A 25,830-nucleotide genomic window follows, 5' to 3' on the forward strand; every position below is an offset into this window, starting at 1 on the left:
TACAGGCAATTTTCTATATTTTGGCATGACTCTTGCTGTATTGTGGTACAGATATGAAATTCAGCAAACCTTAAACGTTGCTGATACTAGAGAGGATTTGGGGAAAATATAATCGAAATTTTAGGGTTTTCCAATCAAAAGACTATTCTCTTCAGCAAAGACTTTTTACATATTATGTTTAAGTATTAATTGTATTTACCAACAGACTGTTTTTACTCTTTTTCAGGAAAAAGAAATTCAAGTGTCATTTGTCATTCCCGACAGCAATGCTGAACACTGGAGATTTATACTCTATTATTCCCTTAACATTATTTTAGGAGAGGATTTTCAAAGGTAGCAATTTAAAAAGGTTGCATGTGGGAATGTGGGAAAAAATAGAATTGAACAGATTTGGACAAAAATGTATAAACGCTGTTTGAATTTCCTGTCTCTATCACTTTAAGATCTGGATTGATTTGGGAAGGACTCAAATCCTTCAAGTCCCAGTTCTTTGTGGATAAAACAGAAACATTATCAACTTCCGCATGGAATGGTGCCTCCTTGTGGGGATTAAATGAGTCAATACACATGAAAGCACCTCTCTTTCTTCTGATATCTGTAAGTATCCCCATATGTATCCGCTTTTGTATGTGTGCCCACCATTCAACTAGGTGCTAGTTGTAGCCCAGAAACTTGTAGTCTAGTTTGAAATAAAGCATATATTGTAGAGTGATCCAAATGACAATGAAATCCTACACTAAAAGATATCTTAGAAGCTACATGATTAGATGCCCTATGATCATACTGAAAACAACAGAGCTCACATACTCTCTCTGAACCCTCACTGAATACCAATATATATATTATCCTTAATATTCAAGATAACCTTGAAACTTAGGTTTTGTTACTCTAATTACATACAGTAAGAATGTGAGGCTCATAGCAGATAGGCAATTTGGTCAGCAAAACAGACAGATCCACTTGGACCCCAAGTCTGATGTAATCCTTAATCCACAGCCCAGTGCAGTGCATGATGTTCTGCGATGTCATCATGGCAGAAAGATGAACTAGACCTTAACAAAAGGGTAGAATTTGGGCAGGTCAAGAGGAGACTGGGGACACTTCAGGAGAGGGGATAGTGAGCCAAAGCATGGAGAGGGAAAACAGAAAGCATATCTGAGACAGTTACATACTAGTTTGACTAGAGATAAACTATGTGGAGGAGAAGCAGAGATAGGACCAGGAAAGTAGATTGGGGCTACTTTTGGAGGCCTTGGATGACAGACAAGGAGTGTGATTAGCTAGATCATACAAAAAATGAGAATTTACAGAGGAACTACTGTGGTGTATTGTAGAGAGATCAAGACATAAAAGAAACAAACAACAATAAAAAACCCATAAAGCAAAACCAGCAATAAAACAGCCTCTGTCTTTTTGAAGCTAAGGGCCCACAGTGGGGTCACTGTGGGTCTACAGTGGGGTCACTGTATGGAATCAAGCTCTGGGGCTTTGGTAGATATCTGAGTGGAAGATGCAATGATACACGCAAGGGGATTATCACTTGGACCCCCTATCATGGGCACAGAATTTGTCAAGAAAGGCTTTATAGAGGAGATGGTTTTATTCCGGAAGTCACGGGCAGTGAAGAAAGGATTTAAACAACGGAATTGTATGATAGGAATACCATTTTCAGAAGATTAATTCAATAGCAGCATATGACAGCCACAATGTAATGGTTAGAGAGTGGTAGCTGAAGTTCAGTAATTAGGGGACCATTGCAGCTGTCCAGGCAAGATGAGGGGGTGGTGGCTGTGGATATGAAAAGGCAGGAAAGCATGAGGTTTTATGCTGAAAATCTGGGGGCACCTGATGATTGCTCACAAGGGTGAGGAGAGAGGAGGATTCAGTGATGATTCTAAGGTCCTGGGTTTAGATAAATGGAAAAATAGCATTGTCCTGGAGAGAAATATGTGAGTTTTACTCAGCAAAGCTGATGTAAGCAGAAAGGGGAGTTGAAGTTAGCCAGGTTGACACTCTAACAGCAGGATATCTAAGCAGTTGGAGATAGGGATCTGGAACAGAAGGGGCTTACATTTCTGCATGTGGTCCAGCATCTGTCTGCTTCACAAACCCAAAAAATGAGAACTTGATTTCTGCCAGACACTCAAAAGTTGATAATGTTACAAATTATGAAAGCAAATACATGACGACAGCACAAACAATAATAATAATAATAATAATTAATAATAAAAGCTAATATTTGTTGAGGCCTCATTATGTATTGGGCACTGTGGTAAGTGTTTAGCTGTATTATTGGTATTATTTCACTTAATCCTAATATTAACCTTCTGATGTAGGTACTATTATTATCTCCATTTTAGAGATGAGGAAGCTAAGCCAACAAAGAGAGAAACCAACACACTCAAGAAAATGCAGTCAATGAGTGGCACAGTCTGAGGTCAAACCCAGACAGTCTAAGCATGCACTTTCCAATAGGGCAGACACCAACCACACAAGGCGATGAAGACTTGAAAAGGGGCTAATGTGACTGAAGAACTAAATTTTTAGTCTTATTTAATTTTTACTAATTCATACCTAAATGTTAAAATCGATAATTGATTCAGTTATTGGAGAACTTTTAAGTATATTTGGAACAACTTGAGTAAGTGCATCTACATTTCTGATTGTAAATTTTATGAAATCTAAATACAGATTAAGTACAATTAATGAAAAGTTAGCATCCCAGTTGATACATATATAAAACACACAAAGGATTTCCAAGACTTTAGGATGGGGAAAGAATTTTAAATATCTCAATGATAGTTTATTATATATTGATTGCAAACTGAAATGCTATTTTTGTATAGTGGGTCAAATAAAATACAGAGTTGAAATTGGTCTTTCCTGTTGCTTTTTATTTTTTAAATGTGGTACTAGAAAATTTAAAGTTACAGGTGTGGCTCACCTAATATTTCTATTGGCCAGCATAGGCCTAAATACTGAGAAATAAGTAAATAAGAGGCCAAATGCATGACAAAACAACTGACATGGTTAATGAGACACAAGTTATTCCTTTTCCTGTTCTGGGTTCCTATTTTTTGAGGATGCCTGTGAAGAATAAAGAAATTGTCTTAGTTCAATGGGACAGTGAGCCCTCGATCCGATGGCATTGTTGATCTTCCCACTCTTCTGTCTAGGCCAATGCTTCCATGGTTTGTAGGGAAAACAACTGTAACTACCTTCTCTTATGTGTGTGTCTTATATTTGTTTACTTCACAAAGGTGAATTATTAGGCTCACAGCTGTTTTCCTTCTTCCAACCACAAGCTTGATCTTCACGTCAATCTCAATCTAGAACCCAGAAGAGAGCCCAATAGAGCCTCTTGAAGCTGTTCTGAGAAAATAGTAACTAGAAAACTGAGAGTTATTCAATATCAGCGTATAGCTTTCTACGCTGGATTTTTTCGGAGGGGGGATTATAGTCTGATAGTGTGTACACACATAAATGGTGTGTTTGAGAACTGTTGATAATAATTCAGATGTTTGCTCTTCTAAGAGTTATATGTGCGATAGATAAAAGGTAGACGATTTTAACTAAATGGAAAAAAAGGATGATAGCTAAGCACTTGAGAATCTTTGGGTATTGCAAAAATTAAGGCAGCATCATTTATCAAGAAAAGAAATCTAAAATTCTACCAATTTTCAGGCATTCAGTGTATATAAAGCAATATGTCCCCAAAGTTAGAATCATCCAGATGTTTTAAATTGGTCAGAGTAAACATTCGATTCATCACAGATTCACCAAAGTCAGAAGTAGAAAATTCACATCTCCTTGCAAGCTAAGGGGAGTAGTGCTTTTTGCATTCTCTCAGCCAGCTGTCTTGACATACTTAGCATCTACCTCACAGAGTAATTCAGGTCAGTGGATTTGGAGCCAAATGCCACTATAGGAAACTCTGAGAAAATGATATTTCCATATTTATACAATACACGTATGGAATATTTCATCCTCCATGAGATCTTCCAATTTTTGAATATATTGTATATTAAGTCTCAGTGAGACAGATTAAAAACTGATCTACTTCACTCCTTTCTAAGGTCTAGTTATTTTTTTTATTTTATTTTTTTAAAGATTTTATTTATTTATTTGACATAGAGAGACACAGCGAGAGAGGGAACACAAGCAGGGAGAGTGGGAGAGGGAGAAGCAGGCTTCCCGGAGCAGGGAGCCTGATGCGGGGTTCAATCCCAGGACCCTGGGATCATGACCTGAGCTGAAGGCAGCCGCTTAACCACTGAGCCACCCAGGCGCCCCTATTTTTTTTTAATATTTTATTTATTTATTTGACAGAGAGAGAGAGACAGTGAGAGAGGGAACACAAGCAGGGGGAGTGGGGGAGGGAGAAGCAGGCTTCCCGCTGAGCAGGGAGCCCATTGCGGGGCTCGATCCCAGGACCCTGGGATCATGACCTGAGCCGAAGGCAGATGCTTAACCATCTGAGCCACCCAGGTGCCCCTATAAAACAGATTTAAGCATAAACTCTTCACAAATTTTAATTTTAAGTTATCTATAATTCATATCATATTACAGGTATGAATGGAATGCCAAAATGCCATAATTATGGGTTATAGCAATGAGGTCCTCACATTATAAGGCAAATGAAAATTAACTTCCCTGGGCAAGTGAAAAGAGAGCTTCAGGAAAAAGATAAACAAATCCCTTAGAGAGGACACTAAACGCATTTGAAATGGCCTCAATAAAATAGGTAAGCTCCTGGGAAAATAATGTATCTAACTACTGATAAAAGTGCTTTTAGAACTACTAAACGGGAAGAGCACAAATATCCACATCTAGTCTACTGAATTTCCAGGAAGACATGTTTGGTTAAAAAGAAAAGCCTGTTTTAACATTTCTTCTTTTTTTAACAAGCAACACAATAGAAATGATAGAACACAACCTCAAAACTAATTCGCACCGTGTGACTACAAACTTCTTTCCAGTGACTGGGGAATGGCACACTATTTTTTGTTGGTCCCTTCTCTGTTCTCTTCTATAATTCCAAAATCAGGTAATTCCATTCATAAGCAACAAATTCCTAATTATCAGGCCAATTTTGGTTGATATCTGGAAATTGTGCCACTTAAACAAATTCTCATTTAATATTTATTGCTGAGAATGTAATAATAGTGTTGGGTTGGTTGTGTCTTATTAATATTTACTTTTTGTAAACATTTGTTGGTTCCAAAACATTTCAGGATTCAATAGGATGAGTTGATTTGAAATTAATGGTCAGTTTAAAAATGAATGCTGTTTCACAAAGCACTTGCAATTTATGTGTCTTATAATCTAGCCAGCATCTGAGTGATCTCAGCAATAAAATATTTAGGAACAAAGTCTGATTTATTTGGGATGTTTCTGTAAATTATTTATCTTCTATTCAAACTGCATTTAGAGGTCTGCATGATATATTACAAGGCTCTGAATTGCAAACAAATAAACAAAAAAATTGATTGTGTCTTTGGGAAAAAAAAAAAAAAGCTTTGTTAAATTAAGTCTAACTCCCAAATGTAGATGTTCCTAAAGGATCTTTCCTTGGCCCTCTTCAGTTTTCATCTCCAGTTCTGACTTCTTTCTCTTGGTTTGAAAATTGTTGGCTCATCTTCATCTATTTGTTCTGACAAATTTTCAAGGTCAGTTTATCCATCAATACATCATTATTTTTCCTATCAAACCTGCTCCTCCTCTTCCTAGTCTGATTACTGTTCACTGTACAACTCTCCTGCCAGAAATCCAGGACTCAATGTGGTGTCCAGGTATCATCATGGAAACCACATCCTTTTTTCCTTTCTTACACAAGTTTTCAAGTCTTGCCAGTCCTTCCTCTGTATGTCTCCATCTTATCCAAATTTATTACTACATGCATCACTTTGTTTTAGGCCCTAAATATCTGCTCTCTTAAAAATTTACTTTCCTCATAAATTTTTATATAGTCACTGCAGAAAATATAGAAGATACAAAAAATATAACCAAAATTAATACTGTGATCGATCATCTTGTGTTAACTAGCACTTTCTTACCTCTGAAGTACATTACTCTTCTAACTCCTCTACTAGTTTCTTTAGTCTTCCACTGTTCCAAGTTATGTCTTCATTAATGTCACTTTCATCTTTCTTAAGCAAAACTAAAACCGTAGGATTCCCCTGTTCAAAAATCTTCAATAGCTCACCTTGGTCTAGAAAATACTTCTTAGCTTGGTTTTCATGACCCTAAAAATGCAATCTCATGGTCTCTTTCCAATTTCATTTCCCATGATTGCTTCTCAGCTTTACTTAGTTTTGGCCACAATCATCGATTTTCGTAGAAATATTCCCTTATTTTCCTATATCTGTATCTTTGCCAGATTCTCAACTCCACATAACTAAAGACAAACTGCCACACCCAATGCCATTTTGCCCACAAAGCACTCTATGACCTCCAGTTAGAAGTAAACGCTCCCCCTCCAGAGCCGTCAGAGCATTTCACTTCTACTCTCCCTACGGTGCTTAATAGAACCTAGAGTGCAGATGACTGGGGCTCAGGTACTGATTCTAGCATTTAAGTAACTCTATGCCATGAACAAAACCCTTAAGCCCTTAGGGTCTCAGTTTTCTCATCAGTTGATACGATTTCAAAGAAGATGATATAGGAAAATCTCCTTTCTAAACTACAGAGTGCTGCTATATAATAGGAGTTCCTTCTCTGCTGAGTGTTCCCTTTCAAGTACCCCCTTTCAGGAGAATTCTTCATTCTCTTTCAGCACCTCATTTGTAAGATCTTCCCTGAACGGCCCAGCTGTTGGTGGTGTTTGGCCCTGTGTGCTCCCAGAGGACTCTTAAAGTCCCTCTGCGGTATAATTTAATTTTTCCTTTAAGTTTTGCTTGAGCAATTAGACTGTGATCTCTTTGAAGGCTGGGAATTTGTCTTACCCAGTTTTGTAATCCTAGCAGAGAGCTCTGAACTCAGTATCTTGTTCAGCAAGTATTTGTTGAATGAATGAATGCATCAGTGAATGAGTACATGAATGGATGACATGTCAATCTTATGGAACATTTATTTATGTGTGGTATTTGTCATCTGGCTTTAGACTCTAAGCTCCATTAGGGTAGGCTCTTTGTGTTATCCATCTTTGTATCTCTATAGTTCCAAGTACGTGATATGAAATAAATATTTACAGAAAGTTGAATAGAAAAATGTAGCTAAGCTGGATCATGAACTGGGATGCTCATGCATGTAAAGCTTTCCTATATACCAGGTTTTTTCCTGGTGTGCATGTAATCTTAATATCCTTTTAACTTTGCAAAAGAAGCTAATTACATTTACCATCAACATCAGAGTTCCTTCTCAAATTGAATATAAGGACGTTCATAAACATAGATACATCTTTCAATGATACAGAAATAGAAACTTCAGTGGGGTCATATCTTAGTTTAAGTTCTAACATCAACCTTTGTGGCAAAAATCTAGTATAGTTAATACTACCATGCAGAATCCCTTAAATAACCCAAATATAAGGCAAGCTGTTCATATTGTGGCAGGCCTACAGGAACTGAGATGGGGAAAGAGCATATCCCATCCCACACTAGTGGACATAGATCCATCCATTGTGGTGGCACATGAAGAAAGTGGCACTGCCCTATTTACATTGCTATTTCTCTCTCACTTATTTCTTCCCTTCTGCGTAGTATGTATATTTAAATTTGCATTATTAAGTGCTCAGACAGTGTAACTCTATTGAATTGTTCTTTTATAGCATGTCCTTAGTCACAATAGCCTGGAAAGATGAATGAGTCTGTCTAAATCTCATTAGTCCTTGACTAACTTAACCCCAATCATCCCTATACTAACTTGAATCTAGATCGGACATGGAGAGTATTGTGGGCTGAGTCAAAATAGCAATTTATCATTAAAAACTGCCAGTAATGCAAAGGTTGACTTTCATTTTACTTTTTTTTTTTTTTAAGATTTTATTTGTTTGAGAGACAGTGAGAGAGAAAGAAGGAGCAAGGGGAGGGGCAGAGGAAGAAGCAGACTCCCAGATGAGCAGGGAGCCCAATGTGGGGCTCGATTCCGGGATTCTGGGATCATGACCCGAGCTGAAGGCAGACGCCTAACCGACTGAGCCACCTGGGCGCCCCTTCTTATTATTTTTGGGTGATTTTGAAGATATCCTGGAGTCAGAGACAACGGTAACCCCAGGGCTGGAATGTCCTGCTTCCACAGGACTCATCATACTGAATTTCTGACTTCTCTCAGCCTTAGGATTCAAATTATTTTTCCCCCAGAGGGAAGAAAACTTTACGAACAACAACAACTCTCTTGCAAGCAAAATCTCTTGCAAGTCAAAATGACTAAGAACTCCCTTGGTAGCAGAGTATGACTCCAACCACAAGCAAGAGAAAGGGAAAATGGGACTGTGTTATTCTTTCTGGATTCCAAAGAGAGAGAGAGAGAGAAGTGGGTGAAAGAAAAAGAGAAAGAAAGAGAGAGAAAAGGGCAGGGAGGAAAGGGAAGAGAAGGGAAGGGACAAAAAGAGGAACTCTAAAAGAAGAGAAAACTGCTGGTGTTCTTGACTTTGGTATATACAAGAGGAATTACCATGGTAACACCAGTATCATATAACTCATCTTACATCGGATACCAGTATGTATTGTTCAGAAATAACAGTACAGGGGCACCTGGGTGGCTCAGTCAGTTAAGCATCCGACTCTTGGTTTCAGCTTAGGTCATGTTCTCAGGGTTGTGAGATTGAGCCCTGCGTCAGGCTCCGTGCTCAGTGCAGAGTCTGCTTGAGATTCTCTCTCTTTCCCTCTCCCTCCCCCTCTGCTCCTCTCCCCACTGGTGCACTTGCTCGCTCTCTCTCTAAATGTTTAAAAATCTTAAAAAATAAAGAAATAACAGTACAAACAAAAGTACGTATTTTGAATTAAAGTGGCAGGGGCCAGAGGGAAATTACAAATTTAGGAAAATTGTATGCCCAGAACAAGAGCAAGTTGAATAATTTGTGACTGTTCAACAGACTTTGAGGATTCTGTAGCTGTATTTATATATATATATATATATATTTTTTTCTCCAACTTTGCCTGGATTAAAAGGCAATGACTAAATGCTACATACTTACAGTAATCTCTCATGTATTATGATAAACCGAGGGCTACATGTTTGTGAGATGGTTTACTGTGAATTCTCATAAAATCATAAGCTCAGATTTCAAGAAATCTTAGGGGAATTTTAAGTGTTTTCCTCATGCATATCAGGCAAATTCATTGTTTTCTGACTCAGCCATTGCTGAGAAAGAAATACCACAGAGGTGGAATTTGTATTTTTATACTTGGGGTCAATTATAAAATTTTGGAACTGAATATCTACCACCCAAAGGGTTTTGTTGTAATTTACTGGTATTGGAGAAAAGTGAATGTCAGTGTAATAAAGAAAATAAACCAACAAACACACAAGCAGCCCTTCTGGGTAGAGTCTATAGAACCAGTGATGTAAAGATCACTTAAGAATCTCTAATCATAGATTACATTCATAAGCAGTATTAGTTAAGACAGAGTGGAAGTGACTCACAGAAGGATTTAATAGCAGATAAAGGGAATTCATTGATGATGGAGGGCGCTGAGATAAAGGCCGGCAAGTAAGGTGACTCCTGTGTTTCTGGTTTGGATAAGTGGGTAGTAATCAATTAAGTTTTCCAACCAAGGAACAGGAGAAAAGGAATAGTTTTTTTTAAAAAAGATTTATTTATTTATTTTAGAGAGAAAGAGAGAACATGGGAGGAGGGATAGAGGGAGGGAGAGGGAGGGAGAGCTGGAGAGGGAGAGAGAGAGAAACAGAGAGAGAGAGACAGACAGACAGACAAGCAGACTCTGTGCAGAGCGCAGGGCTCAATGCGGGGCTCGATCTCACTAACCTGAGATCGTGGCCTGAGTGGAAACCAAGAGTCGGATGCTTAAATGACTGAGCCACCCAGGCACACCCAGGAAAGGAACAGATTTTAAGAGTAAGACAATAAGTTCAATTTTGGCCAAAAAAAACCCACCCTGATTTCAGGCAGTGAGTATCACACATTTTTAAATGAGAAGAGTGGTCGGGGCTTGAGATGCAGGTTTGGAAGTTGCTGAAATGAATTTAATATGTTTTCCAAAAGGTACACATTTATTTAACTGTCTCTGATTACTTTCTTATTCCTAGTTGGAAAAACGAATTTAACAAGAACTGCTTGAATGTCTATTATATGTCAGGCCCTGTACAAAGCACTTGACACACTGTGAATTAAAACACCGGGTTAGACCCTGTTCCCATGGTTCCATAACTGAATGTGGAAGGAGGCTGTTAGGCCAACAAAATATATAAATATGTGATTACAATTGTGAGAACAGCTAAAAAGAAGACAATGGTGCAATAAGAGTATATAAATAGATGCCTTTAACACTGTCTGGGCATTTAGGGATATTTCCCTGGGGATGTTAAGGCCTGAAGAGTGAGTAACACCATGTGCCACCAAGAACCACATGAATGGAGCCCTGACCATCTTTCAAAATTCAGAGCACATTCCACCTTGTCTGGGAAGCTGATTATCCTTCCGTTGGACATCTGCAACTTCCTTCTCATCAAACTTCTCTCCAGGGTACCTCTCTTTCTCACGACTGGCAGAACTATCTTCTTTGCTGGAGCAGCCTTCCTCTTAGGGCCATAGAAAACATAGCATTATGGATCCAGGCCAAGGTCATCACTCTTGTTTCAAAGGCTTTTGGTAGACTGACTGACAACTCCTCTTTTTTGCTTTTTTTTCTTTCAGATATTCTATACTCATCTATAAACTGTTTGATAACCAGTTTCTATCCTAAACCTGAAAAGCTTTGTCAGAATTCACTACTTCATTCATCACAGTTTCCAATGTAAAATTAACAGTGATAATAGAAGCTTTCCTTTTTCTGCACCAGTTGACTTGTGTAAATAATTTTGTTCAGCGCAAGACCGAAGCTACGGAGAACTAAAAATTAACAGCAACAAAACAACAACAACAATAATGAAAAAAATTCAAAGGGCTTTGTAATTTAACATCTCTAATTGGATGTAGAAATATGACTAACACATGAAGGTCACCGTGATTACGTAGTCTTCTGCACTTCACTGGCAGTAAACATACTAAGTATTCTTAATGGTCCCATTCTACTCCTTTTGGCACAGGTACAGTTAGGTCATGGGTGAATGCAGAAGGACAAAGGTTAATGTTTATGACTGTTTTTATTTATCCCTTGCAGTTGGCAATGGATTGGAAAATTGACCTTTTTTTTAAACTTCGGTTGGAAGATTTTATCAACTGTTTATCTCAATGTTTTTAAATCCTAAATCATAAATAAGACACTAATAATATATTCTTAGATTGCATTTCCAGTGAATAAATTAGAAAACTATTTAACGTTTCTCTCTGAAACAAAATGAATTATTTAGTAGATTCACCTTTAAAAAAGAGCCATCTCCCTCCCTATCTTCTCCACTTGGTTTCTGCCACTCTCCTCCCTGTCTCATTATATTTCAGACACCTTATCTTTTTAGTTTCTTTAACATTCACATCAGGGCTTGATTCACAGTTCTCCACAGAACATGTTGCTCATCTTCAGACCTCATCATCCCCGGAAGAATATTTTCCAAATGTGCAGACTATGTTAGGTACTGATTCATATACTCTTAGTGGGCCCTTTCCTCCTTTTGAGCAGTTCTCACAATTGTAATCACATATTTATGTATTTTGTAATTGTAATGAAACTGTCCCTGCCAAAATTTTACACCACTCGCTTCTACAAAGATAGGGCTTAAGCCTTTTCCATTTGAATTTATGTTGCGTGCCATAGCCAAACTATTCTCCCTAAAACAGCTGTTTCCCTCACACCATTCTTAAGGAGCAGGAAAGATATGAAATACACAAACGATTAAGGTTCATTATGAGAAAGCTGTGATAGACGTGTAAGAAAAGGAAGAGCTGCAAGCTGAAGGAGAAACTCCCATTTGGAAACAGGGAATTGGAAAAGGCTTAATGAAAAAGATGTCAGGAGCAGTTGGAATTCACAAAATGTGGGGAGAGGGGAATTGTAGGCAAAATCGGAGGTATGGTCAATACTTCTTACATCCAAAATGCAGAGTATAGTGGGTGATGAGCGATATTTACAAGGATAGAGAAATCAGAACAGAATAGATCATCATCATTTGGAATTTAGACTTTTTTTGTAGGCAATGAAAAGCTACTGCTATTGGGCATGGAGGTATCGTGAGGAAATTTGAGAAAAATTAATCTGTGGATGACGAGTCAGAACAAGGATGACAGTAGAATAAAGACACCAAATATGAAGTTAGTGGTCTTTCAGGCAAAAGAGCACCAGGGTTTGGATTAGGGTGGCATAGCGGGGATGACAACAAAGGGAAGAGGGAAGTAGGCACCAGCCACCAGCTAGTGGTGGAGCAGTAATGCCGAAGGGAGGAAGCATGGAGGAGGACTTCTTGGTCTCGTCATGGATCGCTGAGGAAATGGAAGATGGTGAGGATCCCTGGGTCATTTTAATTTCAAATATATTGAACTTAAGTTTTCTGGAGGACCTTTGGATCATAGGTAGTTGGATCTACTTGGATCTACTATTCTGGAACTCAGGAGAGAATGAGGAAGATGGAAACACGTTCTAGTTTGAACTGTTACTGCCAACAATTTTTACCTAGATGTAAGAAGGGTCAGAAGACATCCTGATTTGGGGACCAGACAAAGACCCCTTCAAAAAGGAGAATTACATGAACATGGATGCAAAAATTCTCACCAAAATACTAGCCAAGAGGATCCAACAGTACATTAAAAGGATTATTCACCACGACCAAGTGGGATTTATCCCTGGGCTGCAAAGTTGGTTCAACATCCGCAAATCAATCAATGTGATACAATACATTCATAAAAGAAAGAACAAGAACCATATGATCCTCTCAATAGATGCAGAAAAAGCATTTGACAAAGTACAGCAACCTTTCTTGATCAAAACTCTTCAGAGTATAGGGATAGAGGGTACATGCCTCAATATCATAGAAGCCATCTATGAAAAACCCACAACGAATATCAATTCTCAATGGGGAAAAACTGAGAGCTTTCCCCTTAAGGTCAGGAACACGGCAGGGATGTCCACTATCACCACTGCTATTCAACATATTACTAGAAGTCCTAGCCACAGCAAATTAGACAACAAAAAGAAAACAAAGGCACCCGAATTGGCAAAGAAGAAGTCAAACTCTCACTCTTTGCAGATGATATGATACTGTATGTGGAAAACCCAAAAGACTCCACCCCAAAACTGCTAGAACTCATACAGGAATTCAGTAAAGTGGCAGGATATAAAATCAATGCACAGAAATCAGTGGCATTCCTATACACCAACAAGACAGAAGAGAGACAAATTAAGGATTTGATCCCGTTTACAACTGCACCCAAAACCATAAGATACCTAGGAATAAATCTAACCAAAGAGGCAAAGAATCTGTACTCAGAAAACTATAAAATACTCATGAAAGAAATTGAGGAAGACACAAAGAAATGGAAAAACGTTCCATGTTCACGGATCGGAAGAATAAACATTGTGAAGATGTCAATCTACCTAGAGTAATCTACACATTCAATGAAATCCCTATCAAAATACCATCAACTTTTTTCAAAGAAATGGAACAAATAATCCTAAAATTTGTATGGAACCAGAAAAGACCCCAAATAGCCAGACGAATGTTGAAAAAGAAAAGCAAAGCTGGTGGCATCACAATTCCGGACTTAAAGCTCTATTACAAAGCTGTCATCATCAAGACAGTATGGTACTGGCACAAAAACAGATGCATAGATCAATGGAACAGAATAGAGAGCCCAGAAATGGACCCCCAACTCTATGATCAACTAATCTTCAACCAAGCAGGAAAGAATGTCCAATGGAAAAAAGACAGCCTCTTCCAACAAATGGTGTTGGGAAAATTGGACAGCCACATGCCGAAGAATGAAACTGGACCATTTCCTTACACCACACACACAAATAGACTCAACATGGTTGAAAGACCTAAATGTGAGACAGGAGTCCATCAAAATCCTAAAGGAGAACACAGGCAGCAACCTCTTCGACCTCAGCCACAGCAACTTCTTCCTAGAAACATCGCCAAAGGCAAGGGAAGCAAGGGCAAAAATGAACTATTGGGACTTCATCAAGATGAAAAGCTTTTGCACAGCCAAAGAAACAGTCAACAAAACCAAAAGACAACCGACAGAATGGGAGAAGAATTTGCAAATTACATATCAGATAAAGGGCTAGTATCCAAAGTCTATAAAGAACCTATCAAACTCAACACCCAAAGAACAAATGATCCAATCAAGAAATGGACAGAAGACATGAACAGACATTTTTCCAAAGAAGACATCCAAATGGTCAACAGTCACATGAAAAAGTGCTCAACATCGCTCAGCATCAGGGAAATCCAAATCAAAACCTCAATGAGATACCACCTCACACCAGTCAGAATGGCTAAAATTAACAAGTCAGGAAACGACAGATGTTGGCAAGGATGCGAAAAAAGGGGAACCCTCCTACACTGTTGGTGGGAATGCAAGCTGGTGCAACCACTCTGGAAAACAGTACGGAGGTTCCTCAAACAGTTGAAAATAGAGCTACCATACGGTCCAGCAATTGCACTACTGGGTATTTACCCCAAACATACAAATGTAGGGATCCGAAGGGGTACGTGTACCCCAATGTTTTTAGCAGCAATGTCCACAATAGCCAAACTGTGGAAAGAGCCAAGATGTCCATTGACAGATGAATGGATAAAGAAGATGTGGTATATATATACAATGGAATATTATGAAGCCATCAAAAGGAATGAAATCTTGCCATTTGCAATGACGTGGACAGAACTGGAGGGTATTATGTTGAGTGAAATAAGTCAATCAGAGAAAGACATGTATCATATGACCTCACTGATATGAGGAATTCTTAATCTCAGGAAACAAACTGAGGGTTGCTGGAGTGGTGGGGGGTGGGAGGGATGGGCTGGCTGGGTGATGGACATTGGGGAGGGTATGTGCTATGGTAAGCACTGTGAATTGTGTAAGACTGATGAATCATAGACCTGTACCTCTGAAACAAATAATACATTATATGTTAAAAAAGAAGATAGCAGGAAGGAAAAATGAAGGGAGGGAAATTGGAGGGGGAGACGAACCATGAGAGACTATGGACTCTGAGAAACAAACTGAGGGTTCTAGAGGGGAGGGGGTGAGGGGATGGGTTAGCCTGGTGATGGGTATTAAAGAGGGCATGTATTGAATGAAGCACTGGGTGTTACAAGCAAACAATGAATCATGGAACAGTACTTCAAAAACTAATGATGTAATGTATGGTGATTAACATAATAAAATAAAATAAAATAAAATAAAAAAGAAGACATCCCGAGGATAATTAGAAATTTTATTTAGTGAAAAGAAGGACCTTTCGTCAAAGAAAGCACTCCCTTTCCCTCAGAGTTTTTCCTTTATGAAACGTGCTCTTTGCTATCAGGATGAGCTGGTTACGAGGAAAACATCCATGTGTCTCACACATTCACAGTCAATGTGCCCAGGCTTGTCATTGTGGGGATGGGTGGCAAGGGTCCAGCAGAGCTTCATTATACCATGCCAACAGCATGATCACTTAATATTCGTTATCTTCTGTGTAATTTCACCTAGTATTTTTCACTTCACTTTGAAAAGCAGATCAATGTTTAGCACCTAGCCTGGAGCTCTAAGAATGTATTAGATCATTTATTCTGCTTTCTGTAATGAAATCTCAGTAGTACCTCTACTGAAAGAATAATAGGCCCTGACAATGCAATAAAGCCACTAATTCAGACAAATCAGAAGATTGGGCAGTTTGAATCATAGAATATTTTAGACCATTTTAAAAGTGTGGCGGGTGTCTTTTTTTAACCAGGCTAAGAGAGTATTATCTATTAGTTACTACGAGAAAGAGAAGAGAAAGTGTTTTATGAATACATAAAAAATATCAGTAGTCTGGATATAAATACAGGCTTTCAGAGAGCTTCGAAGTACTCCCCAACCCAAGCCATTTACATAAGGATTTCTCCATCTCAGCACTATGAGATTTGGGGGTCAAATAATGCTTTGTTGTAGAGGCTGTCCTATGTGCTGTATGCTATTTAACTACATCCCTGTCTTCTACCTTATCTTGATACCATTAGCCAGCCCCCAACGTATGAAAATAAAAATGTCCCTACATGTTGCCAAATGTCCCTGGGAGTAAAACTGCCCTAGTTGAGAACCACTAGCTACAGTGACAATTAATTTAATACCCATTTAAAATAAAAGAATATAGGGGACCCTGGGTGGCTCAGCCGGTTACGTGTCTGCCTTCGGCTCAGGTCGTGATCTCCAGGTCCTGAGATCAAGCCCTGAGTCAGGCTTCCTGCTCAGCAGTGAGTCTGCTTCTCTCTCTCTCTCTCTCTCTCCCTCTGCTCATTCTCTCTCTCAAATAAATAAATACAATCTTTAAAAAATAAAAGATATAGAAAAGCAAATGCTGGTCTAGGCTCGGTTTGAATGATTATAGATTCCAAATGAAAGAGGTTCTATTTGATGAAGATTGATTGTTCATAATGTGTAACTGTTTTCTTTGGTACAAAAAGTGGGAAATATTTTTTTTATACTCTGTAATGCCTCACTCCTGCAGGTTCAGATTTACTGATGAGATACATTTTTATGAACACAAGGTCACTGATTCTGGAGGAATCGTAGCACAATTCCTATGCTCCTCTATAGTCATTACTAGCAAATCATTTCTATGGATACAAGTTGCTATGTGCTGAATTGGGTCTCCCAAAATTCTTATACTGCATCCCTAATCCCCAGTACCTCAGAATGGGACTGTTTCTGAGACAGGGTCTTTAAGTAGGTAATCAATGAGACCAACAGGGTGCACTTTAATCCAGTCTGACTGGTGTTCTTATCAGAAGAGTAAATTTGGACACACACAGACACCAGGAACGCACACACGGAGGAATGACCACGTGAGGACGCAGGGAGAAGGCGGCCATCTGCAGGCCAAGAAGAGAGGCCTCAGGAGAAACCAACCAGGTTGACACATTGATCTTGAACTCCCAGCCTCCAGAGCCAAGAGCTCAAGCCACTCTGCCTGTCGTGTTTTGTTATACCAGTCCTAGCACAATAATACAGCATTTGAGTCAATGAATAAGCTTGACAATTGGTCAGACATCTAAGTTCGCAACTTTGTAATTTTTCCCCAAAGAGGAAATGGGCTGATTAACTTATACTCAAACTTGTTATTTTTATTCCCGTCTTCTGGCTTTTTGTATCCTGCTTTTTCCTAATCCCAGAGAGAATAGGTAGAACAAGCCCACCTCCAGGATTTAGATAAAGAGAGGCCAGAGCATGAATGAGAGAAGCAGATGGGAACAAGAAGGAGCAGCAGACGCGGGTAGAAGCCCTGAATGTCTGGGCAGAGGGCTGGCCTAGACCCAGCGCTGCACTTGTCTGTGAAAGGCGGTGTGCTAGAACACAGAAGGTTTCCACAAGGCTGGGGGGCTAGTGAGCTCTGGCTCATCTCTTCACTCCCCCTCGTTTTGTTTTCTATTTTGATTAACATTTCTGTGAGTTTTACATTACAGCAGGACAAACAGAACCAGGGCTTACCTTTCATAATTTTGGTAACTTACTTTAAGAATTTACGTGCTTATATCTCATTTCTTATAGTTGCGAGGCTTTTCCCCCTCTAGGAGCTCCCCTCTGTCCCCTCCCACATTGACTTTTCCTCCTCCTTTCTACCACATGGAGCTTTATATATATACTTATGAATACAGAAATGACTTTCAGGTTCTGCTTTGCTGAACTGGTAATAACAAAAGCGGTGATCCCCAACCACTTGAGTTCCTAGTCACTGCTGCACGTAGCTTCTATAGGTAAATAAGGAAGGAGAATACAAGTGATCTGGAAGAATAGCAGAGGCAAAGTCTTGCCAAAGTCTCTTTAGGGTAGCACCCAGGGGAGTGATATGTATGCCTGTGCCAAGATGGGTAATATACACTTTCTCATCATTTATTTATTAAACAAGCATTTATCCTCTGATGTGTGCTGGGTTCTTTGGTGGGCACTAAAAATATAACAACAAACAGGACATGATCTACGCGATCAAAAACCCTGCAGCCTAATTGGGTGAGGAGGGAGTGGAAAAGCCAGATTAAATCTGATTACTCAATTTCTATGTATTAAATTGAGACATCAAGTTTTTATAAAATTAAAAGGAAATTATATTTCTCTCAGGAGTAAAAATAGAGCTCTAGAGTCTGTGGAATCTACAAATAATTAAAAGGAAAAAAATTAAACTAAAGAATATGGAAATTCATAAGGATCACAGATGGTAGGATGGCCATTCTCTGCAACATTGAGCTTAATTAACATTTAACAGTGTTCACTGCTTTGTTAATCTCTTCATTGATGCTTGAAATAAAAATTAAGAACTATTAAATGACCATGTGGTCACACTTCTAATATAGCTAATTTTTAATTTGGAAATTTTTTCCCCGTGTTCCAAGAAAACATGCTGTTCTTTCAATAAGGCATTATAAATAAGGATATATTTGTATTTAAATTGAGCTATATTTTGGGGTGCCTGGGTGGCTCAGTTGGTTAGGTGTCTGCCTTTGGCTCAGGTCATGATCCCAGGGTCCTGAGATCGAGCCCTGCATCGGGCTCCCTGCCCGGCTGGAAGCCTGCTTCTCCCTCTCCCTATGCCCCTCCCCCTGCTTGTGCTCTCTCCCTCTCTCTCAGATAAGTAAATAAAATCTTAAAAAAAAATAAATACATCGAGCTATAGTTTGCATTTATGGTTAGAGTTCCTTCTTTAGCCTCCCAATTTAGTAAAAAGTCAAATTTCTTTTTATCACCTCAATTTTATGCTTCACTGAAATAGGTTACAACATCAACATATAGTCCCTCTTCTTTAGATTTCTTTCTTTTTCTCTCTCTTTCCTTCTGTCCTTCCTTCCTTTTAGTAATTAAGAAAGCAATGACCTTTTTGGCCAATTAGCACAACTGTGACTACATGACAATAAACTTAAACATGTTTTAGACAAATCTTGGATGAGTCCTAGCAAGCATTCCTGAAAACTTAACTGGTTAATTTGGGATAGATTTTAGTGGGTCTAGGATGATAACCTATCACCATTCCAGGTGTACTATTTTCTTAGCAGACTAGAAAGAAGTTCAAATAAAGGTTTTAAAATGTACAACTTAAAAAAAATGAGTTATACAATAAAAAAGGCATTCTCTATGATTTGGATCTTCATTCATTCATCTACCCCTCCAACCATTGTTTCCATTACACATTTGTTGTCATACCTCCATGGGATAAAAGCTCTAGATAGAATGATTTAATGATTACATATCTTTTCACAGAAAGCCATCTATTTGATTTACCCTCTCTATATGAGCAATGTATTATGCTAAAAGAAAAGTCGGACCTGACATTTTTACATTTCAAGGTCTATGCTACAAAAGGCTGGTTATTGCCAAATGCCTTGCAAGAATTCCTGCTTGCAAAATACAGTGTGATGCTCAATGTCAAAACTGATTGGGGTTGAGTCTGAAATTGCCTAGTTATAATACAGTATGCTGTGAATCCACCTTCTATGCACATTTACATCAGTTTACATCAACATATGATTCCCTTTATATAGAAAGTTGACTTTTAAGCAGAAAAAAAAAATAAGGTAACATGAATAGGGATATAACATCTACATGTGGACTTGGCAACTTACAAGGTTTGCTGTATCACACCACTGATTACAGAAGGGAGTGAGAAGGCAGCAACTGAGACAGGTCATGTGTCTCAGGAAGTTATCTTGAAATCGTTAGTTGCTGTTAGCCTGTTATAAGTAAAGATGGTGCTAGAACTGGACAGAAAAACCTTGACACCCTGGATAAAAGAATAAAATATTTCCCCTCAAAAACATTTAAAAAGTTTAATCCCATCAAATCATCATCACCAACACCCCCCCCCCCCACAGCCTCTTTTTTTTTTTTCCTTCTGTTGGAAAAACTAACCCCAAGGCATTTCTGAAGGTTTGGAAATTTTTTTAAATTAATCAAATGTCTGAATGTTACTTCATGTTTATAACCAGGTCAAACCCGGCAAAATGTATGCTTTCTCTGTGAGTCTGTGTGTGTGTTACTAGAAAAAGAAAAGTAGAAGAGTAAGATGATAATGATACTCTTCAAGCAAAATATGTTACTTTTAGAATTTTAGATTTTTCTTCCAAGACTTCATCAACTTAGGGAGAACCGGCATTTTCATAGACAGAATGGAACATCCTTATAAAATGCTTCTGACGTTCACCGTGAAATTCTAAATAAAATGACTTTGTTTAAAACCAAAACTGAGGAATGATTTTTGGACCCATGAGTCAAACATCTCATCCCTGTTCTGACACTGCAGAGAAATGCTGGGAGACAGAACGGGCTTACTTATTGTACACCCTCTTTCCTTCTAATGAAAACACTGAGCTCAACTCTGAGATTCCTAATTACACAGCCTGAGTCTGCCTGTGTAGTGTGTGTGTGTGTGTGTGTGTGTACACGCATGTGTGTGTGCTATGGGGGTGTATGGAGTTAGCAGAATCCTGGAACACTGATGTACAAATGACATTTTCTTTGGAGGAAAAATATCTATCCCTGTTCTTGCCTCCATAGTGACCACATGAAAATTAATGCTTTTAGTAGAATTTTAACATATTTATTGCAAACTGGCCTTGAGGAATGTTACGGGTAGATCATGAGATAATGGGCATCGGGTAATAAGAGCCATTAATAAATACACCCATTATTCGGCTAAGTCCTCCTTCAAATATTCATTATGGATGATTCTGATGGTAGTATAAACACTAACCGTGCTTCAAAATCTTAAAATCTACAGACCCTGAAACCAGATCAGCTTTTGCTGAACAGCTAAGAATATTTTCCAGCTTTTTCTCTTTGGTTAATTTTTTTCCTAACTGTTCAGTAGGCTGAATTTTAAAAGTAATCTCTCACCATGACCCTCCCACCTCAGCAGACCTCCAAAGCAGCTACCAAAGGGTAAGGGTAACAAAACACAATTTCACTGACAAACAGCTAGAAGAAAGGAAAGCAGTTACCGTCTCCTCTGTGGCTTAATATCAATTGGCTTGTTGATTGCATAAGGCGATCCATGCACATAAGGGCTTCGGAATCTAGCTACCTTCCCCAGCGTTAGGTACTCACAGCCGGTTGGCAAACTCATTTTATCCAAAAGACAGGAAGTAAAAACAAATCTTAGCAGTCAGACCAGCATTCCTGGGAACGCTGGAAAGAACATGTCAGATAAAGGATTTCAGACATATGCTGCTTACTGGTCGCTGTGTGCAGCTTTTCTTCAAAAGTAAATGCGTGTTTCTCCGGGGCTACATGCGCTACCTTGTTTTCTGTTCATGGATACAGGAAGCTTGTTGCTTATTTCTAACCAGAGTCGTGCTCCGACCAATTATTGGCTGAGCAGATTAAGTAGAAATTCTGTAGCTCCACAAAACCCTATTTCCACTCCAACCAAATCTCGGAGTAGGCAGCGTGGTATAATCCATTTGTGTCTAATGTCTAAAAGAACATCAACCTAATGTAACAGTGGTTGGGAAATCAGTTATTTACCTATACACCAAGCATGCAACTGATAAGGAGGAAATAATCAATTATTTGGTATATTTTCAAAAGGGGAAAATTGTTTGCTAAATTGATGATAGATATGTAGAAAATGAAATGGAAATGATTACGGGTGCTTTTCCAATGTTTCGGTCAAAAAATTGTGGGTTCTTATTCATAAATTACTGTTCACAATACAATTGAACTCAGCCTCTCAGGAACATAAAATTGTAAGCTAAGGTCTTTATACACTAACATTTTGACTTTGGTGGTGATTTTTTTCCTCATTAGAAATATTCTCTAAGAAATACAATCTTTATCGGCTCACTGGATTAAGATCTATTGAAAAATTGATAGGATATTCTTTAACAATTGTTTGTAAGTCAGTTTTTCATAACAACGAGAGACAAATTGGAGAAACTGCAAATGACATCAAGTAAGTCCACGTAAAGTGGTGGGGTCAGAGCCAAGTCCAGCTTTAATCTGCCCACAGTTCTCGCTAGCCCTTACCCCATTTCCTACAGTTCTAGCAACAAAACCGCTGAGGCCCTCGTGTGGAGCCTCCAGATAGGAGGAGTTCAGAGTACTCTGAAGGGTAATTTTTATATTTGAAAATGATTTCTTATCTAGGATTTGAATAAACACAACCTATTTATTTAAGAGTCCGGACCTGAGCAAACACAAAGTTGCTGAGAGAAAGCCATATTCCGTTGTGTAGTGGCCAAGTTCAGACACTGTTTGGGTTTAAATAACAGACATCATTTAAATTCAGAATTTCTTTTTAAGTTCAAAAGGGAAGATGGTTTTCCAGTTCATAATAAGCATTTCTGTCCAATGATTCTCTTTTTTATACTTTTTTTATTATGAAATGACGCATGCTCATTTTAACATCTAAAATGACACAGAAGTGTACAAATAAAAAATGCTTGTCTTTTCCTTCCTATTAATCCTAGCTTTTATGTTAATTGTATCAATGTATATGTAGACACATAATATATACATAAGACACACACACTGACACCTATCTCCTTCCTTTTTGTGCAAACTAGGCTTATACTATACATAATCCTAAGTATTTTTGTACTTAAAAAAATCACGGACGATTTTTCAGTAAATGCAGAGCTCTAGCATGCTCTTTTTAATAGTTACATAAGATTCCATAGAATAGATGCGTTATTTATGCAGCCAATCCTTTACTGGCAGACATATAATTGTGAAGTTCTATAAACAATAAACACATTTGTTAATATATTTTCTTACTGTTTGGTGCTTTTATTTCTGGAACTAGGTTGCAAGATCACAAACTACATACAGTTTTCCCTTTAATAGGCTCCAGCAGTTCACCCTCTTACGAGTCATGCAGAAAGATGTCCATTTCCCCATACTCTTGACAACACTATCTATTGATGTTCAAAGCCAGCTCTCCAAAATGCCCAGGGACTGCATACATTTCCTGGCTAATAGGAAACTGTTATTAAGGTGCCTACAAAGGTAAGAGCAGTCTATCTGAACTAATCCCTACCAACCAAAAGTCTAGCCTCTACATCAAAATGAGAAAAAATCTAAGCAAAACAGAGAGAATTTGCTGCTTAATTTGCATAATTAAAGAAGATAAAATAGAGAGGGAGTCCCAGCTGTGTTTCTACTCTTTCTTAATCGGGATTATAGTTCATAATTTGGGGCAAGTCGCATAATTTTATCATGTGGAGGTAGTGCTTAATGACTAGCACTTGATTGCAATGCATAACTGTGTGTAATTTAGTTTTTTGAATTTACGAGGCCCTTTGGACCCACTGCCTCATCTTAAAAGTCCTAAAAACAAATGCGCAGTATTTTTAACTGTAAGCTAATTTAGGGTCTTTGTCCAGCATCAGAGAATAAGAGCTGCTTCACATAAGAATTTCCTAAAAAGGAAAAAAAATAAAAAAGTGAAGAGTAAGACATAAACCTCTGTGGGAGGGAAATACGTGTCCTGGGATGGGTATTGGTTGGATTCCTTGGTTTTCTTAGCAGGGACAGTTTTGCTTGTACCTGGTCAATGATTTACCATGAGTGGGGCAGGGTCTCATGGGGATTACTTGTACTTAATTGGGATGAGAAGAGATTACTGCTAAAATCCACCCCACCAAGAATCTAGAATTTGTGAGAACACTGGCCCATTAGCAGGGAGTGGCCTCTGAGGGAAACTCAAATCCTCCTGTCTTCCACAATTCCCTTTCTCTCAGGCTGGGTGGAGGTAGTTGGAGCCTTTTTCTTTGAGAAAATAAAAACACACTGGGGAACCTAAATTCATCTACAGATTAAAACCACAGTCTGTAACGAGTTTACAGCAAAATAGGGCTCCAATCACTCCCAAGGAATGGTCAGGCCTACCCACTGACATTTTGTTTGCTTTTGCATACTGGGATTTCTGTGGTGGGATGGGCACAGCATCAAATCTCACTCATCACTCCCATGATTCTAAGCTCTTGAGAACACGCAAACAAGGGCAAGTATCACACCAGACTATCTAGAACATCAATATTTTTCAGTGCATTAGAGGTTGCGATGTTAGTAATGTCCTTAACAGCAATTAAAAGCAATTGCTAGCAAGCAACATTTTGAGGCCACAGGACTTTTCTAATAATTCTAATATTTATTAAAGATGATTCTTTCAGCTGTTAGTTCTAACCTAGCCTGAATTTGGCAATTTTAAAAGCTGGAGGAGTTCGTTCAGGACATGAGGATGTCATCTGTTCATGACCATGTCAGAGAATAAGAAATGACTGAATCATTTCCCTTTGTTTATGGCTGGGAAAGACTCCCCACACCAGAGAGCAATAATCCTGGGGTCAAAAACTTGCACATCTTTTTCCATAGTCCATACCTTTCTGCTGTTATAATCAAATGCTCATGAGAAAATTCCATTTGGAAGTCCACCGGTACCTCATTCCAGCATTTAGAATGGAATTCACATCTATTCTCTTTCTCTACCCTCAAAATGCATTTCTTTTTGTGTTCTCTGACACTATCCCATTCAACCAACCATAAGACAATAACTTCTAATCAGGCCACAAATCCTAGAGATATGAATGCTAAATAATATAATATTATATTAAAAATAATATATTGCATTATTATAAAATTATAATGATGTTATATTATAACATTATATTAACAATAGTATTAATGGTAACAATAAATAAGAGCTAATATCGATCAGATGATTTTTATGGTGCTGGACATTGTTAATGATAATAATTCGCTCCTTTAATCTTCATAAAATTGTATGAGTTGGATGCTTTTGCTATGCTAATTTTGTGGATGAGCAAAACAAGGCAAAGGAGAAATGAGACACATGCCCCAGGTCACACAGCATGTTAAGTGGTGGAGTCAGAGTTAGAAACCAGTTAATCTGGCTCCAAAGATCAGACCAAATTATCCCTCTCCACAGATTGTAATTTCCTCATTATCTTTCTTATTTATCTCTTTGCCCCCCATAATTTGCCTAGAGTTAATACTTTCAGCCTTCTCCTCCTTAATTCTGTCCTTCACTTGAATGCCATGTGGATCATTATAAGATGAAAATCTGAATATGTGATTCTCTTTGCTTGTAATCATTCAATGGCTCCCCATTTCTTTAGTGATGAAGTTAAAAATTGAAGTTCCAAAGCTTAGCACCGGGATTCCCTAGGGTCATGCTCTGACTTTCGCTCCAGTTTCTGCCACAAGTAACCCTGCAAATCTCCTGCACACAGCCTGCTCATTCACACCACTGGCCCCTCAAAGATGATAAGCCCTCATGACCAGAACATTTCTGTCTCCCTTCTATGAGTGGCTGTTTCTAAGTGTCATCTTTTCCCCAAAACTTACTCTTCGCTCCTCAGTTTTATTTAGATGCCTCCTACCTATTTCCCCCATCTACATATGACTAGATCATACTGGTTCATGGCTGTTGATATATTTATAACTCCTCACCTTGGAACCATAGTTTCTGGAGGGCAGATATTCGGCTTTATTTGTACTTTGCAATACCAGTGCCCAGAACAATACTTACTTGTTAAATAAAGCTGCTGAAATTACAAGGTGCTGGATGTTCCAAAAACCTG

At 38.5% G+C, this 25,830-nt stretch overlaps 1 protein-coding gene across 10 annotated transcripts in view; it reads right to left on the reverse strand.

Moving 5' to 3' along the window:
* The window catches only part of PDE4D (phosphodiesterase 4D), a 1,508,086-nt gene that overhangs the window by 393,284 nt on the left and 1,088,972 nt on the right, over positions 1 to 25,830 (reverse strand). Inside the window, exon 1 of one of the 10 annotated variants that reach the window (XM_027605102.2) lies at positions 21,226 to 21,350. The exons of the other annotated variants lie outside the window; for them this stretch is intronic. Coding sequence (XP_027460903.1) covers positions 21,226 to 21,350 — 125 coding nt within the window. Of the gene's footprint in view, positions 1 to 21,225; positions 21,351 to 25,830 lie in introns of those variants that run through there. 10 annotated transcript variants of the gene reach the window in all.

The sequence above is a fragment of the Zalophus californianus genome, chromosome 5 (genome assembly GCF_009762305.2).
Source record: "Zalophus californianus isolate mZalCal1 chromosome 5, mZalCal1.pri.v2, whole genome shotgun sequence".
Taxonomy (NCBI): domain Eukaryota; kingdom Metazoa; phylum Chordata; class Mammalia; order Carnivora; family Otariidae; genus Zalophus; species Zalophus californianus.